This window comes from Trichogramma pretiosum, unplaced genomic scaffold (genome assembly GCF_000599845.2).
Source record: "Trichogramma pretiosum strain Unisexual culture from Peru unplaced genomic scaffold, Tpre_2.0 scaffold16, whole genome shotgun sequence".
Lineage (NCBI taxonomy): Eukaryota > Metazoa > Arthropoda > Insecta > Hymenoptera > Trichogrammatidae > Trichogramma > Trichogramma pretiosum.
This window is the reverse complement of record NW_019641647.1, coordinates 1,459,075-1,478,103: the sequence shown is the minus strand read 5'-3', so window position 1 is coordinate 1,478,103 and position 19,029 is coordinate 1,459,075. Positions and strand designations below refer to the sequence as shown.

General features: G+C 46.5%; 1 protein-coding gene across 1 annotated transcript; it reads left to right on the top strand.

Moving 5' to 3' along the window:
• Positions 1-3,653: 3,653 nt before the first annotated feature.
• On the top strand, positions 3,654-18,802 carry LOC106658622 (protein hairy-like). The gene is made up of 4 exons (XM_014380642.2): positions 3,654-4,846; positions 9,369-9,596; positions 16,164-16,736; positions 16,863-18,802. The coding sequence occupies exons 1-4, from the start codon at positions 4,610-4,612 to the stop codon at positions 17,388-17,390; spliced, it is 1,566 nt and encodes a 521-aa protein (XP_014236128.1). The 5' UTR covers positions 3,654-4,609; the 3' UTR covers positions 17,391-18,802.
• Positions 18,803-19,029: the final 227 nt, after the last annotated feature.

Here is a 19,029-nt window from a genome sequence, read left to right as displayed (position 1 = left end):
ATAGATATAGATCGCGCCGAGCCCTCGTATAGGTTGCGCGCTTGACTATATAGAACGCTTGGCTGCAGCCACGGCGCGGCGTGCGAGAGAGCGAGAGAGAGAGAGAGAGAGAGAGAGCGAGGCAGGCAGGCAGAGAGTAGTGAAAAAGCTCGCTCGAGCGTCAAAGCGCAACCGCGCGCGAAATCCGGCTCTCTCAACCACCCACCCACCTACTCATCCACCAACGTCTGTATACGTATAGATATATATATGCGCGAAGCGGTAGTATAACGTATAGCAGCAGCAGCAGCAGCAGCGGTGGCAGCAGCAGAGCGTAGATAGCGAAGCGAGTCGTGAGGCGGGGTACGGGGTACGGGGATGACGGAGGGTACGGGGAACGGGGAGGGATGGAGTCGAGTGAGCAGCCGGGGGTGGCGGCGCTACGCCACGCTGGGAGGGTATATATCGCGTGCGCGTCTCCGTATATATCTACCCATATAGTCGTGTAGACATATACGTACGTATGCTACGATAGCAATATATATAGCGAGCAGTAGCAGCAGCAGCAGCAGCAGCAGCAGTAGTAGCGTAGAGAGAGAGAGAGAGAGAGTAGAGCACTTGGCGGCACGCGCGCGCGCCTCGACACGTCGACTATGTTCTCTCGTTTGCTATGTGTGCACACTACCCCCCGAGGGCACATCGCTTCCACTCGACGCCCGAAGAAGAGGTGTGTGCGCGGGTGGGTGGGCAGCAGCAGCAGCAGTAGCAGCAGCAGCACAGGGTGAAGAGGCTAGGCAGTGCGCAGCGTACGCGGGGGTGGGTGAAGGGCGGCATTGGCAAGGGAGGAGTGGACGCGGGGGGTAGGTCGGCATAGTACAGTAGTAGCAGCGGCGGCGGCAGTATGCGGGGGATCAGCCGTGCGCGCTCTGTGCTGCCAGCCGCACTTTAACTCGCAGCCAGCAGCAACTAACCCCCTCGTCCCCCGGCCACCACTGCCGCCGCCGCCGCACGCGAATACCTATATCTCTCTCTGTAGCTATATACAGGGGCTATGTGCTGCCTAGCGTATATAGCTCGTGCAGTACTGCGCGTATAAATACAGGTATATACCGCACCTTTATACCGAGTGTACGGAGAGAGAAAGTCTCGAGCGCTCGGCTATCCCTCTATATATACGTAGATAGCTCGTTCTCTCTCCCTCCCTCTCTGGCAAATACTCCGCATTCGTAAATATACATACAGCCACCCCCTAGCTACGTATTATATATACATACACGGGGCTACGGTATAATACGCAAACGTTGTTGTTGTTGTTGCTATAGCTGATGCAGCACATGCAGCACACGCAGCAGCTTGTACGCTGCTCAAATACGTATATGCTGTATGTAGGGTATGGGTAACGCGCACCAGCAGTACATGCGCTCGTATACGATGCACGAAAAAGCCTCTCCGCTACGCCCATGTGTATATACGTACGTAGCTCGTGTGGCCAACTGCAAAAATGGTTATACGCTCGCGAGCTCGTGCACGTAACGCAGTACGCGCCCTGCTCCGACTCTTTCACGATTTTATGTACCCATACCTATATGTATACACTCGTGTATACCTGTAATGCGCGCAGGAATTCGTTTGCGGCTTCGCCAGGAATGCCTGAGCTCGTTGCCTACATCTACACCTTCCTATATACACCTGTACAGAATTACGCTCGAGTTGCGGCGTGCACTCGTGTTTTCCCAAAATATGGATTATATATACGTAGACGAGAGCTGCCGTTCCTGCCACTGCGGAATATGCGAGCAGGCGTCTCGCCTCGATAAATATAGCAGCTACGTCGCGATAGCGCCTGCCTTAATTCATCCTAACGAGCGAATGCGAGCGCGACAGACACTCCGATAGATATATAGATGGAATTGAGAGAAAGAGAGAAACGAGTGCCGATCATTATAATACACATCCATGTCTGCTGACACATGCCAGCTGATAATTTTGAGCTCGATAGGCCGAGCGCTTGGCGACAGTCTTATCGTCTACTGCTACTCCTCTTTTTGCTCGTTCGATTGGCGTTTCAAGAAAAAACTTTCATTTGCCCACGGCCTCATCCACGGACGAAGATGACTCGAACGATTTGCTTGATATTTCAGCGATCACTCAGCTGCTTCCTTTTCCTTCTTTAACTATTATCATTTTCAACGATATTTCTTACGAATCGCTTCTCATCTGTTTTGCAGCATCCGACGATTGTTTTCATTGCATCGTATTTTGGCATATTTTTTTTTATTCGTCGTCTAATCGGAGCTACGAATGAAACGAGCGAGCTTAGTCGATCGATTGTCGCGATCTTGTTCGATGATTCGAGTAACTTTGAATGACGATGAATCGTTTTTCTCAATCTCGCGCGTTTATTTTTTTTATTCCCAAGCATATTACCTTATGGCATGTGCCGTCGTATGCGTTAAAGAGCCTAATTCAGTCGTTGATTCTGTGCGCGTATCAGCGGTATCAATTCGAAAATGATAAAGTGTTTGTAAAAACAACACTTTCAGAACAATTTAATGTTTTTAAATAGAAAAATCGAAGCGTCGTCAGCAGACTCCGACAAAACTTGATAAAATACAGATAAATATAAATTATTTGATAAATAAAAAAGGTGCCTACTTATTTATAATTCAATATTTACAAGCTCGATATTTCAAAACATGGAAATGGAAATGATATTTAAGAAAGCCAGGAGCATCGAAACGTCTCGATTAGATTCGCCAGGCACGGTACAGACTCGTTTGATATTCTATGACTTTTTCCTGCGTATGTATACAAGCAAAAGCGTGCAGCCGCTCGTGCATGTGCGGCACGACGAGTTGTGCCGCCGCCAACGACGCCAGTATAGCCTGCATGTGTATGTGCACATAACGTATGTAGGTGTGTGCATGTGTGCGCGCGGCTACGTTATATAGCGTCGAGTCGACGCGCGCCGCGCTCGTCTCGTTTGTTATAAAGCCGCACGAGCGAACTCGGCTTGCTGCTGCTGCTGCTGCTCCGAATCGCACGCGCGCGCGCGCGTGTATACATACACCTTGTATCCTATAGCTATATACAGTGCGCTCCTATATAGCTATATAGGCGAACGTGCGCGAGCCGCGCGTATATAGCTATAGAGGCATTACGTATAGAGGCTGCTGCGCGGGGGGCTGCTACTCTCTCGGCTGCCGCAGTCTCGAGCTTCGCTGCTGAATCGCGAACCGCCACAGTCTGTCGACGGCGCTTCGAGCGGCAACACGCGCGCGCGATACGCTCTTCTGCCCCACTCTTTCGCTATATACAAATACATATATACGAACGCTCGTCGTAATACATACGACCTCACTTCTCTCGCTTCCCTCGGCACTTTAATCTGTCGCACGCGCCCGACTCTCTCCAAAAGCGCGATATCAACAAGCGAGCTTGCAGCTGTTTACTCGCTCACACGGCTCGACTTCTCTCTCCCTCTCTCTCGCTGTCTTCGTTATTGTTACTTTTACCTTTTACGACTCTGGTAATCACGAGCGCATAGAGTATATTGTGGCGAATAAAATTCGCGATTTTGAACTTGAACAGAGGCCGCGCGATTGATGATCCCAGTGCAAACACACGTGTCAAAATTATCGAGGCGCGCACTCAGCCGGCAAAAGTTAATATCGCACGCGCTCTCTGCGTATACGTATATTGACAAGTGAGAGTTGTTGCTGATATTTCCGACAAATAAAAGGAAAAGCGATAAAGCTTCTCTCTCTCTCTCTCTCTCTCTCTCTGTGTTCGCGTGTGAATAAAATAAAAAATAAAAATTGTGACTACTGTTGGTGATATACGTGAATGATACACAACATCTAGTCTGCAAAAAGTTCACGAGTGTTGTTTTTTTTCTCGACTCGTACGTAGCGCACGTATATAGCGTGCATATGTAACGAGTCAGACGCGCGTACGAGCGGCAAAGCGTAAAGGAAAAGAGAAAAAAAATTTGTGAGAGCGAGACAGACGTTAGATATATGTGCACGCGCCGCGCACAAGTGATAACAACGACGTAGGCCAATTTGATGGCTCCGCAGCCTGTACGTGTGCGTCTGCTGTGCGTGTGTCGGCCTAGGATCGTTATTATCGTTGCAAACGAGTGACTCGTGCGCGGACGATCTTTGGCGCGCAGCGAGAGAGGCTGTTGTCGTTGCCGACAAGTGGCCGCGCAAACAGACTCGCCGCAACTTATACCTCCTATCGCTCCTTCTGCTGTCTACACGTTTGTGCGATTGCTGCGGTGCTAACGCATCGCGATACACGCATACGATACATACTTGGCATTACTGCGGACTTGTTGTGCAGAGCAAATATAGTGCAATAGCACGTGGAACGGACATAGACATAATAATAGTGATCGTCACGAGCGAGAAAAAAAGCTCTCCCATTGTGGCGTTGTTTTTTTTGCCAGCCGTGATCGTTACGAGTCGTCTCGAAGATAAAGATAGAAAAAGCCTGAGTCGATCGAAAGCCAAGAATAATCCAGATCATTAATCGTTAACGCGAATGAGCGAAATGCTGAGCAGATTCGGCCTGATTTTCGTAGCTGGTTGCACGAAGACGTCGCAAGCTCGATCGAGCGGTTAAGATGACCGCGCGCATACACAATTCAAAGAGTCATCAGCAGCAGCCAGACAGTAGTTGTAACAACAGCAATAGCAGCAACAGCAGCAGCAAAAAAGTCCAATTGAGCAACGGTAACTCAGCCAGTGTCGCAGCAGCGGTAGTCCGTCTACAGCAGCAACAGCACCTGTACTTGGACGAGACAAGCTCGAGTCCTTGCACAAGCCCCAGCCCGAGTCCGAAACTCGTCGAAGGACGTAGAGTGAGTATATACCATCGAGCAGCTCGACGCGCATATCCAAAGCTTTTTTTCGTGATCCCGTTAACTATTTCAACCTCGGTTCGATCGTACGGCAATCGACAACGATAACCACGAACGATGATCATCCATGTCCACTCCCTCGCTCATAAACGCAATTCGGATGTTTTTGATTCATTGAGATTATTGCCGATCGACGGTCGAGCTTTCTTACACATATTAGTTGAATAGATGATAGGCGGGAGCCGAGCACGCGCGTGAATCTACAAGAGTTGCCGAACGTCAGGGAAGATTAATCCGGCGCGTCGCCGGTACTATAATATACTACTAGTGCTATGTACGCATTCATGGTATGCCCGCCACGCACGTAGGTGGTATAATAGACGCGCGTAAACGAAACGCGACGGTGGCGGCTGTGCTCGGGTAATAAGCTGCACCTGCACGAGCGAGCGAAGCATTAACACCCTCTATATACGTCGCACCGTCGACGCATTATAACTATAGCGTATATAGTCGGCAAGGGAGAAACAAGCCTCTGTACGGCTTAGATGTATAATAATATCTTTAATATATATCTCTCTCTATATATATATATAGCGCTACAAACTGGCTCTCTGCGCGCACCACCGCGTCTCGAAAGCAGTCGCTCGAGCGGCAAATCAGATGGAGTATTTCGCGTGTAGCTGTATTGTCACGCGTGCGTCTGTGTGTATAATACGTGCTAGGGGATAGCTGATCATATAAACACTTAGCGCGCGCGCCACTCGGCACCCCTCGCCGATCGCTTACATGTATATATGTACTAGGCTCCCGTCGGCCAGCGAACAATGTCGGGCTTCGATCCGTGCCTCGCTATATATCTATAAGCTCGTACATAACAGGCGCGACGTATTATACAACGTGACGATATGTCCTTCGGCCCCTTTATATACGCACGAGCGAGAGAGAGAGAGAGACCAAGACAGAGATAGGTATAGAGCTTGTAACGCACAGTGGCTGAAACGCGCACCGCAACTCATCGACTTATGCACGTTATATAGCAAGCGATCCGACTGCCCATTTATAATGCACCTATGTGTATCGTGCACGTGCTCGCGTGACAATTAATGAGCTCGTTCGTGCGCTTACTCGATTCGCTCGGACGCACAGAGCTTGCAGAGCTTTACGCCACGAGCGCGCATGGCCAGCTCGAGCTCTCGATTGCATTTTTTAATTGCACCCGCACAGCCACGCTCGTTCCAATGCGTTTCATCGATATACACCGAGAATATTTGTATATTTTTTTTAACTACGAAAAATTTTCAAGCGAATCAGAGCTTCATTTTCGAGGATTCGATCTAGTTTCTCTGGATCGCGTTTTGATTCATGAACGTGGATTCGTTTGGAAGCGAGATTCGATCGGTATAAATATATAGTCCGTGTGACAAGGATTGCGTATACTTGCTCGTCGTGCGAAAAATCTGCCGGCGATTCGGAAGGATAAAAGCATGCCAATGTGTAACGTAACGAGAGCTCGCGCGCGCTTCCATTCGAGCGTATACATATAGGTGCACATTATGTACTGCTGTGCACTGCGACGCACGGCTATATAGAGGAGCCATACGCTATAGAGGCGCAGTCGAGCCAGTGGCAATTTTCTCGTAATTGGCCTGTGTGTATATATGACGACGATATAGCTAGCAACTGTACTACTCACTGCCACGAGCGCTACGTATATAGTTATATCACGATTTACTGTTGAGGCTGATAGATGTAGAAATGAAAGTACTAAAAAATAATTCATATCGCATGAAAAATATCATTTATTTTACCTTTGTGTATGTGTCTTGTACAATTGATGTGCTGAACTGAGTGGCGAAAAAGCACACACCTCGGTGCTGTAATTATAGTCAACGTTATACATGAAATTCGATGGTTAATTAATTGATTATTAAAATCTGTTTGGATATTCGATGCTCTCTCACGAGTCATTCGTGAACTGATTAAAGTCGCGTCTGGCCGAGCTAAGCTTCTCATATGCGAGTTATCGCGCTAACCAACAGAGCTTCGCCCTTTAAAGATTAAAATTCAACCGAGTTTTCCTTGTGCTCCTCACCGTATGCGTATGTTCAGCAATGGAAAAAAATCGAGTTGTCTTCCTTTGTCTAGGGATCGAATTTGTTGTTGGTCACTTCAAACGTGGCGTGAACTGGGAATTTGGAGCCGACGGAAGATCGGTTTTTTATTACGGATGACATTGGCCGAGGATTGCATCGCAAGTTAATTGTTGGGTTCAAAAATGTCCCGGTCGTAAAGGCTTTTTTCATATATCCAGAGGTGCAATAGGGTAATATACTCGTAAACATAGCGGTAGGTTGTAATAGCGATGATCTTTAATAGCTTAGCCTGCGTGTCGGGCCATTAACCGAATTGGCGACTCTGCGATACGCGCGTCTCTCCTGCGATATATACATCGCGCGACTCATTTTATATAAATAAAAAAGTGTATAAATGAAAAAAAGTGTTGGTCAACATGCGAGTCAATAATTTTCATGCAAGTATGTCGCACAGGCTTTTAAGCGTACGGCAATTTACAGATTTGTAAATATATATACGTCTGACGCGCTGCCGCTGAGTTTTGCGACTCGAGCGACGATAAGCATCGTGCGCGCGTGTACGTATGTATTTGATATTCACCGCCAGTTGACAATGCTCAAGGCCTACGACCTTTGCTCCTCCGACGCGCCTCGTCCATACTAAAATATTCATATCTGCGCTCGCGTGTAAGTAGATGTACATATATACACGAATCGCCGTTGCCGGGCGTATACCCGAGCTTTCCACTTTTTATACGTATGTACGTGCAATTTATCTTTATACTTGTATACGTGCGCACTCGACGCGCACGAGAGAGTTACACACAAATATTTTTTTTTTTTTTATGTACAGTATTAACGCCAGTTATCGCGTTGCAGCCGTGCTCGGCGGTATTGCACACAAGCGCCTGGCCACTGCAGTATACAGTACATACATCCATGTCAGTGCTGATCTGCACGTATGCACTGCGGCAGAAAGTAAAGCGTGTTACTCATTGACAGTTGACGAGGCGAAAGTCGAGCTCGCTCCCGTGCAGCTATATATTTTTTTGCCTAATAGATCCGACGCTTTTTTTCTCGATATTATTTTCTGTCGCAGTAGCAGAAATAGCTCCAGAGAGAAACTGTATGGAGGATATTTTTAATTGTTCCGCGCTCGTGCCAGCGAGCCACAGATATACAATACATATATAGCTTTTTTTTACGCAGTAATCACGAGTCAGCTTTTGCCACGATCGCTGCGAACGATTTAATTGCCGTAGTAGCTGCTAGTAATCGTCGCGCGGCAGTGGTGGCGGCGGCGGCGGCTGCGAAATTAGCGCCAGGCAGCGTCCCGTAACGAGAAAGAGAGAGAAAGAGAGAGAGAGAGAGCAAGAGATAAAGCGAGAGAGAGAGGAAAATTCAGCCGTCTAGCCGATCGCATGAGTGCTAACTCGAGCTGCGAGTCGCGTTGGTCACACACTTTAACCTCGGGAGAGCTCGAGAGCTGCGATATAATACATGTACGTGCGAGTCGTTTGTTCGTCGCGTGCATAGCACACAGACACGCGCCTGTGCGCAGAGATGCTTATATATACACGTATAAGCTCGGTTTATGCCGTCGCTGTCTGTCGCATACATAGGTATATACACAAGTACGAAAGCCTGCGACCGCAAACAAGCGGCTTTTGAAAGCGCCGCCGACGACGACGCGAACCGGTCGGCACTTTGCCAAACGCGCTCGCGCGTCGCACGCACAGCACACGCGCGCTCACTCATATATCGCAAAAATGACGATGGCTCGGAGCCCGGCCGCCCCACGAGACGTCGCGCGTTATGTATTTACGAAAGTACATCATATATACGCGAGCGTAGACTGGCGCACGAGCTGCGAGCTTTATTTGAATTTCTCGTGACTCAAGCTCGACTCGAGTCGAGGCGGCATATGCCTCTCCGCGCGTTATATGCAAGTCGGCCGCGTGCGCTCTATACTTTTCGTTTTGCCTCTCATAAGCAGGCGCCGTCGCCGCCGACGTCGTCGAGTTTTGCGGCTGCGACTACGAGAACGACGACGACGACGACGACGAGAATTAATTTCGAGACGGAGCGCGTGCGAAGAAACGCTCGCACGCAAGCCAGCGCCTCGAGCAGCTATATTGGATTATAACGATCGAGCCTCGGATGATGGATCGCAATGCTCGGCTTCTGCGCTATACTTTTATAAATATTAACATTTCTTTTACCTTTTTTTCCTTCAAAGTGAATTTTTTTAACTTTTCAAAACGTCAACGCTCGATGCACGCGTGCGTGAAAAATGTTTGCCTTACGATCACGCTTATTGGCCCTTTGCTATATTCTCCTGCCCTCTGAAACTTCCCAATAACTCGTATTCTGAATCGTTAGTCGCATTTCATACCCAAAGTAAGACTATCTTATCGAGCACGTGTGCTTTTTGCGATCGTGTGTTGCAGGCGAACAAACCACTAATGGAGAAACGACGCAGAGCCCGCATAAACCAGTCTCTGGCGGCGCTTAAGGCCCTGATACTCGACAGCGCCCGCCTCGAGAACACGAAGCACAGCAAGCTCGAGAAGGCCGACATACTCGAGCTGACGGTGAGGCATCTGCAGAGGCAGCGCTCGCTGGCCCAGCCGGGACTGTCCAGGTACAAGGCTGGATATCAGGATTGCTCGAGAGAGGTAAGAAACGATCGCGAATATAGAAATATTTTTAATTCTATTTTCAAGCCTGACAAATTCCTTCGAGCCAGTTGAGTCGCGATGTTATTCGCGAATTATAATAATATATGCCTTCTGACTCTGTCGAATTCTGCATGGCGTGCGTCACGAGGCGCAATTCAAAGCTCGCACTGCCTTGTACAATAGCCACGCTGCACGAATTTCAAACAAAAAAAAACTCGAAAAAAGCTAAACGCCGCTTTGGCTCGAAAAAAAGAGAGAGAGAGAGAGAGAAAAAAAGAACAAACGGAGCAGGCGCGATGCGGCCTCCAATAACACGCATGCACGCAAGTTGGAGTATGAGCGCGCACAAGCATAAAAACAAAATTGGCAGACGGCTTTGACGCGACGACGCGTGTGCAATGCTACTGCTGCAAACGAGTGGATCGTGTTTGTGCACACACACACACACACGTAGAGGCAGGTAGCGCAAAGTCGAGCTCGTCTGTGCGAGCTGCACCGCCAGTATAGATATATCGCGTACAAAGGCAACACGCGCGGCACGCATGTAGCGACGCGCCGTGCAGTCCCAGTCGGAGCGAGCGATCGTATCGTAAACGCGCAGCATTGCGCGTATTATACCTATACATGTAGCTGTGCATATATCTGCTGCTGCTGCTTGTCACGACGTGCGGCGGCGGTGGTGGTGGTGGCGGCGCGTCGCGAATTTAATGCCGCACTGCCTTCGATCTCTCTCCGACTCGGCGCGTGCATATATGGCACAGCGTCAGCGGCGTTTGTTTGCCTTTCAAACGCGAGCCGAGCGTCCGCCAGTATGAAGATTTATAACAGCCAGTCTACGCTGCACACACATATATACATATCTGCCTATATTTATATACGTGATGCGCTGGGCTCAACACAACGCAGAGAAAGAGAGACAGATAGTCGGTGCACAAGTGCGCCTGCAGCTCTCAAAGCTTCCCCATTATCTTATCGCGCTCTCACTGCAACGAGCTTTTGTATTTATATTGCAGCTACTATAGCGCGCGCACGCTCGTCTGTATAGTATACGCGAATAGTCGTAGCGGTGCGCGACGCGAGGCTTGCGGCCAATGTTGTTTTTTTCTTTTTTTGTCATTCTACTTTTGTTTCTTTTGCGTCGCATGTGGGTGCGGTATATATTCGCGCGCACTGGCGCGACTCTTTTATTTCAGCCGCGTCGCTGCGCACGTTTATTATCGGCCACGCAGCTGCTTTTATCGGGTATCGATCGATGATTAGCTCGTACGTACTTTTGGCACGACTCTCGAATACGCGAGTAAACTTTTTCGAAATCGAAAGCTCCGTCGGGTATCAAACGAGCATTTGCAGGGCTGAAGTAAGCCAAGCTACTTATCGAGAGGACGCTCGCGCCGAATCGTAATATTACGCGTGGCTCTGTGGAATCGAAACCGATCGAATTGCTCGTCCACGCCCAATCGATTCTCGCTCTTTCTCTCTTGCGCTTATAGCAGCGCGAGAGCAAATAGCAACCTTGCTGTATTGCACGAGTTGCTGCTGCTGCCGCTTATATATACCGCACATCCGTGACGAAAAAAGAGGATAAAAAAGCAGCAACGACGGCAGCCGCAGCAACACGCAACGAGCGGCACGCTTTGCAAAGCGATCCAGGGAAGGAGGGGGGCTTTTTCTCGTGCAGATCTCTCGAGCAAAGCAAGTGCTCATCTTTCTCTCTGTGCGGGGTCACGCAGTGCCTATATAGCATCATCAACGCGCGCACGACGTACGCTCTCCGCGCCCCATAAATCGGAAAAGGAAATAAAAGCTATCTGCGTCAGTCTCTCTTTCTCTCTCTCGATTCGCGCGCACTCGCTAGTATATAGCTCAACGCGGGTATGTAGCTCTGTTTTTCCGTACGGTCAGCGCATATATAGATGTAGACGCAAGTATAGATATATACACAGGTGTAAGGTAGGATATAGACTCGGGCGCGTGCTTTACTGGTCGAGTGCTCGTCGAGCAGCAGCTCAACGGGCGGCACTCCCTATGCGATATTTATACGCCACTGCTGCTGTTGCAACGTAGCGAAGAGAAAAGAGAGAGAGAGAACGAAGCATGCCAGTATATATACACGTATAATATACGCCGCTGGTATGTGTGCAGCTCGTGCTCGAGCCTCGAGTGCACGTTATATATGTGCGTTATATATACCGAGAGCTTCGCAGTGACGCTGCACCACGTACTGTACTCGCGCTATATAGTACGGGGCTATGCTCGGTCGGTATTATGTATAGCTATATAACATAACTATATAGCCGCCGAGGCGCAAATATCATATATATAGCTTTCGCGCAGTTGCTCTTTTTGCCGCCTTGAACTCTTTGAAGAGGCGGCTGAGTTGCTGCTGTTGCTGTTGCTGCTGCTGCTGTCCTCTCGACTCGCACGCGCGCCGGCCTTCCTGCCTGCCTTCGTACGCTTACACGCACTCAAAAGCCCGCTTCCTTTTTGCTTCTTTCTATATAGTTTTCTCTCTCTCTCTCTCTTTCTCTTCTCTCTCTGTACTGCTTTTCTTCGTGTGTATACACACCGTGCTATAAAGCCCGAGGCAAGGCAACGTATACTGCAACTAGATCGCAGCGCGTGTGCGGCATGCAGCTCTCAAGTGAAACATAGAGAGAGAGAGAGAGAGAGAGAGAGAGAGAGACCAAGCCAAGTGAAAAGAGATCTCGCACGAACTCGTGCACTTACCTGAGCTTCCATCTATGCACACAAGCATATATACATCACCGTCGCTGATATATCTTGCTTATATGCATCGAAAGCTTCGTGTGCGCTAGCCCCCACTTTTCTCACTCTAACATATGTATACCGATCGGATGATGTCTCATCGCTCCCAAGTTATCATTGGAAGACTTGTACTTGCTCCGAAGCCTCGAGTATATATGTTTGCTTCGACGTTAAATCGAATGCTAAACATTTTTTTTTTCTGCAAAATTAATTATTGGTTAGAAATTTTTGGGCCGTCTACTGTCCTTTTTCGAAGGCCCGATGTCAAATCTAAGAGACGGGAAAAATCCAAGAGTATAGAAAAACGTAGGTAAAAGCTATTTTCTATCATTTTTCAGCTTTCGAATAATTTGAATACAATTTTGAGACATGTAATATCATTAACAACAAATTTTTAAAATTATTAAAATAAAAAAACTGTTTGATATTTAATTTCGTTGAGAATCAACCATCGATACTCGAGACTAAAACATTAGGGCACAAACCTATCGCAACTAAATAGAAGTCATTGCTTATTCCTGATTACGTATACCTTCAACACATTATATATCATACGTCGTGCTACTGATGACAATCAAGATGTAATCAGCCCAAACGACTCGTGGGAATTTAAACTATTCCTTTCCTTGTTTCATCGTAAAATTTGTCATACTGAATCGTACTAGGTATTAAAAAAATAGGCTCACATCACCATATGAATTTATTTGTATTATTTGTGCGTGCGATTTTTATCAACGCATTAATTTTTCCAAGCTCTCGGGTCATTAAGTATATATCTTGCTTTACGCGAATGCGCATTAATCATTTTTGCTACGGTATCACGCATGCGTTCCATACAGTACATGGATGTACAATTCTATTCTTTGCTACTACTACATCTTTGCCACGTTTATGTTACACGCGCTTGAAAAGAAGTTTGAAAAAAAAAGTACAGAAGAAAAAAGAGTTGTGTCTGCAACGGCAAGAGCAGTAGTAGGATCGAAGAAACCGAGGATTTATATATACAGGTATATAATAATGTGCACGGCAGAGGCGGCGGCAGAGGTTTGTGCGCGCCGCGTGAATTCGTAATTGAGCGTCGAGGCGAAGTATAGTGAGAGCTGCCGAGAGAAGAGAGCCGCACGAGCCGCCAACGAAGAGAGAAAAAAGAGGAACGCAGAGAGCTCGAGATATATACGCTATTAGGTAGCCGATGCACGCGCCGAGCAAGGCAGCCAATGTGCGTCACGCTTCGGCATCGTTTTCAAACGCAAGCGAGCGAGCAGAGCAGCAGCGAGAGGTGGCTTCGGATATCGGTCGCCACCGCCGCTCAACTTTTCTCACGCCTCTGCAAAAGCACGACTGTAGCTCTATTCGCGGCTCGCCTCCGGTATATCTGTATATTTTTCACCGCCGCCGCCGACACACGTACACATGTGCACATGCACTACACACAGCGACAGACTGACGGACTGGCTTTCTGTGGCGACTCGGTGACGATAGATGTATCTCGCTCGACAATTCCGAATGCTCCTGATATTTCTTCTTTTTTTTCCGCTGTGTTTTTTGTGTCGTCTCGATGCGATAGCTCGAGTTGCGCAAACTGCAAAGTTCTCGCAAATCTCCGACTTTTCGATTGCTTGCGAGAAGCGTATACATTTTTTATCCGCTTTTTCTTCTGCGACGCGCTATGTGTATCGATTTTGTATATACGTATAAGCAGGCACAGCCGTTCAACGGTCTATACGTATACTAGAGCACAGGAAGTAAAGAGAGAATCGAATCAAGCGGAAATGTGCCGACTGCATCGGAGTCTGAACCTACGCAAGTATGATTAGCTTTGCGTGGCGTCGCGAGTACATAATGTAGCGCCAGACACGGGCTTTCTCTATTTCTCTCTTTTTCCATCGCGCGAAATATAATATATAATCAATGCAGCACATATCTATACAAGCATCGCGACTGCAGTGTAGGTATAGCCTACTTGCCGAACGCCAATGTCTCGCATTTCATCTATAGTTATATAGCCTGTTGCTTATACACGGAGAGAAAATATACGCGATTGAGGTAGGACATGTATCAAGCAAGAATCGCCGGAACGCTTGCCTGGCTCAATCGCTGGCTGTCCGGCGATGAGAGCCGGAGACTCTAGCGTCGCTTTGGTCGCTCGCACGCTGGAACTTGAGTCAACCTATTTTGTGAGATATTCGACTTTTAAGGGTTCCCGGCGATTTTTTCGGGAAAAAATGAAAATTTCGGAAAATTTGACCATACCATTGGAAAGCTAAGACAATTTTCTATCGGAATGGTGGATTCATTTATTTTTTTAAGTGCATTCAGGCACTTTTTCAGTGAGTTATAAATTTAGCGATTAGACTAAATAATGCCGCGCGACCGTAGTTCGACTCAAGTCCCAGCGTCGAGTCTCCGGCTCTCATCGCCGGACAGGCAGCGATTGAACCAGGCAAGCGTTCCGGCGATTCTTGCTTGATACATGTCCGCCCTCAATCGCGTATATTTTCTCTCTGTGTATAGTTATACGTTTGCTGCTGCTGCTGTTGTATCAGCGGCGGCACGCTCACACTTGGCGCACGACGACGGAGTTATATATATGGGTTACATCACGTCAACCGTGGCACAACGTATAAGGACCAAGTACTCTTATGGAGAACATTAAAAAATAAAAATCCTGACGAGGTACTTCGATGCGATATCCACATTAATCCAAAGAATCTCGAAGCTACGATTTTATATTAAAATTCTAGACTTTCAGCTCATTCCGAAAAAGAACTAATATTTTCATCTAGCGATGATATTATCAAGAAATCGAAATCCTTTATCAAAACTCACGAGTGTAAAACTTAAAAAGCTCAATGAATTTTCACGATTTGCACTACATCGGGGTTGACACGATACAGCCCATATGCATATAAGCAGTCGCGCACTCCGCTGAGCAGCAGCAACAGCAATTCGATCGCACGCGCTCCGTGCCTACGTAATATATAATAGCAGCAGTCTGCACACAAGGTGCCGCATGTTTCCCGCACTTCTCTACGTATACAATATACACAAAGCTGAGTTCGCACAAGCGATCGAAGTTGGCGCCTGGCGTGCCGCGACACGCTGCATTCAGAATGTGTCGTGTATATAGCCGAGTGTGTCGAGCGAGCGAGAGAGAGAGAGAGCTTCGGGTTTAAATATAGGCACGCGGTGCACTACGCCGCAGACACGTCGACCGACATGCGCCAACACATACGTACAGTCAGACAAAGAGAGTGAGAGAACCCAATGATTCTCGTTATGCACTATGTATGCGCTTGGCCAAGACATTTATATTGTTTTGGTGTTGAATATTATAAAAATGATTTTCTTCTTTTTCTCGAACCATTATCATCGTCAATCTTTCTAAAACGTTTACATTTTTTCCGAGTACTCAACTCACTTTTACCTTACAAGTCTACAATGACAATTGATCCTCATTAAAATTTCGAAATAAGAAAAACTTGGGCTTATGGTGATATCAGCTGAGATCGATGCATTTGTATTACATTTACAAATGATGGATCAACAAAAAAAAATGCTCGAATTTTAAGTAGATAAATCTATCATTAGTCAGACCAACTAATTTAATTATAGGCTAATCTTTGACAGGAAATCGTATCGATTTTAGCATTTAAAAATGTAAAATGCAGTACTTGGGTTTGAGAATAAAAGAAGATGGTAAAATATCAATAGAAGAAAAATCAAGCACATCCGCATGAAAAATATCAAATTGAAGCTTTTTAATAATGAGATATGTTTCCTTGATCGGTGTTTCAGGTGAGTCGTTACCTCGATGCACCGGACATTATAACCGGCAACACAACACCTCTGGATCCGGCGTTCAAGCAGCGATTCATTCGACACCTCGACAGTTGCGTCTCGGAGCTCGACTTGGACCTCGGCTCGAGGCCGGACTCGGGTCTGGGCTCCAGCCCCGGAAGCGTGACGGATCGCGTCCTCGGGCCCGGCAGTCCCTTGCCCCTCGACCCGGCCGCTCATCATCAGCAGGCGGTCGCCGCAGCGGCCGCGGCAGCCGCAGCAGCAGCCCACTGCAACGCGGCGGTCGCTCTCGGCTCGGCGGCTCTCATCAAGCAGGAGCTGCCCGAGCTGGATGCCGCCGCCGCCGCAGCCGTGGGCGTGTCGGGCCTCGCTGCATCCGCCAGACCGGACAACGGAGCCGCACCCATCCCCGGCGACGAGAACAACAACAGCAGCCGACCGACCTCGGCTTTCGCGCAGATGCACGCCGCGGCGGGCGTCCTGCCACCGGGTGTTCCGCCGCCGGTGATCGATCCACAGGCTGCGGCTTCTGGTAATCAGCCGCCCAGCAATATGCTGTCGGTTGTACAGGTACGTTCGTCGTTTCTTTCTTCAAAGTCTTGTACACGATGTATGGGTCTTTTATGACAAAACTTGTAACGTAGATGTTTTGAAGCTCATCCGAGTAACAAATCGGTATTTTTATCAACATAACAGGTTATTCCATCTCGTCTGCCCGATGGCCAAGTGGTTTTCCTCTTACCGAGTCACTACGTACAGTTGGCAGCTGCTGCAGCCGCCAACGGGATCAACATCGGACCTAATCCACCGACGGCCATATGGGCAGCCACGAACATGTCGCTGCTCAAACAAACCGACAAGTTGCTCAAGAGGCCGTTGTGCGACGAAGCCGATTGGCCTCTCGACCCGATAAGCAGCATGACCAACGGTAAGCCCAGCAAGATTCCAAAAAGCGAGGGCGAGCAGCCTCTGGACTTTACGACGAGCAGCGTTAAAAAGCTCAAAGCCGCGGCGGCGCGACTCGTGGCCCAGCAACAGGCCGAGACGTCATGCGCCGACAAGCAGAGATCGCCCACCGCGGGGGTGTCTAGTCAAAGCTCGGCTGCCGGCGAGGTCAAGGCCGAGGCGATGAGCGACGCGTATCATCACCAGCCAGGATCTCATAGAACGATACCTTACGAGGCGCATACGAAAGATGAGGAGGGTATGTGGAGGCCATGGTAAATTCAAGTCTGACAACAAAAACGATCTATCCGTTGTTTAATTACGCGAAATATTCATCGTGCGCTCTTACGGACACTCGTATATTATACCTATATCCTCGAGTGTCGTTCGAATCATCTTTACGATCGTTGTAAAATAATTTCTTCGTGTGTCATGTATCGAGGTAAATACTTGTAGAAATCGATCTAGAATTACTAGTTTACTGACTTGGCACGTTGATGTTAAGAAACGTTTTAACGGATTATTTATTGAAAGTTTTAAATCGAACTTTACTGATAAGTGAAATATTTATAACCATCAATGTAATGCCTTTTGTCTTCCTTAAAAACCAGCTTTGCATTGCTATTGGATATTGCTATTGTATGATAATATAATATAAAACAAAATACGCATCGTCGAGCATGCGATGTTTCTCTTTCTATATATAAATAAGGTAATGATACCGAGTCGTTTTTATTTTTTACCGATTTCTTATAAACACACGGCTTTAGCGAGTTTTCAAAAAATTCGGTAACAGTAGATTTGATCGTGTTGCGGTTATGCGATAGAGCTGAAATTTCTGAACGTTTGGATGGTCTTGTTATACTTTGTTAAAAAAATAAAATGAAAAAATTTCTATTTAATTTAAAAAATTGAATCTGAAAATAAAAAAAAAATGATAGATTTCCGCTCTATCGCCAATATATGACTGAACGAGTTTCTACAGTTATTGTATGCGAATGTACACACTGTAATAAAGTAATCGGTATAGTTAGTATAATAAACAAGTACGCTGTGAAAATTATTAAGAAGCTTACCAATACACAAACTATTTCCCTAAGAGAGTATTAAATAGAATAATTTTAAATATTATCGTACCTTTACGTTATGGATATAATTATTATTTAGATTTACATTGCGCTTTGTAAATAAATCAATTATATATGGTAAAACAGTATATAATGATCAATAAATTAACCAATAACACCTATTATTATTTATCGATAAAGATATACATACATACAGGTTTATTCTAATGTTATCTAGGTGTATATGAAAGTTATGTTCAGTGAAAGGATGAGTGAAGCTATTCGTAATATTGTATATTGTTTGATGTCGTTGATATAAAAGAAGAAAAAGTTGTCAAATACCCCAAAATAATGTTGGTGTATATTTCATTGTGTGATAATTAGAATTTAGGCGAATCAATTTACTGAATACCTAATACTGTGTATAAGAATAAAAAAATTCAATGTGTATTAGCGATTAATTTGCGCATGAATCATATTTTAAGCATATAATTCATAAGTGTATCTGTTATTATAATGGCTAAAAAATGCATATTCATTTTGTGAAATTGTGGTCAACACCCACCATTCGATGTACTTAGTAAAACAGTCAAGTCTTGCTGATATAAAACATCTTTAAGCTACTACCAATCATAGTTAAAATTCATTTATTGATTATTTAACCTAAAATTTTTTAGATTAAGCCACCGTCCATACTTTTATAACTGCTAAAGTTTTCATTTTTTCATTTATCATTATTTAAAACGATAGAATATTTTTTGGATTCCATTACTTTTAACCAACCCTTCCATTCCTTTTGACCTCAAAAACCTGAGTATAATAAATTTATGAGAATACTCAACTCCATCGTT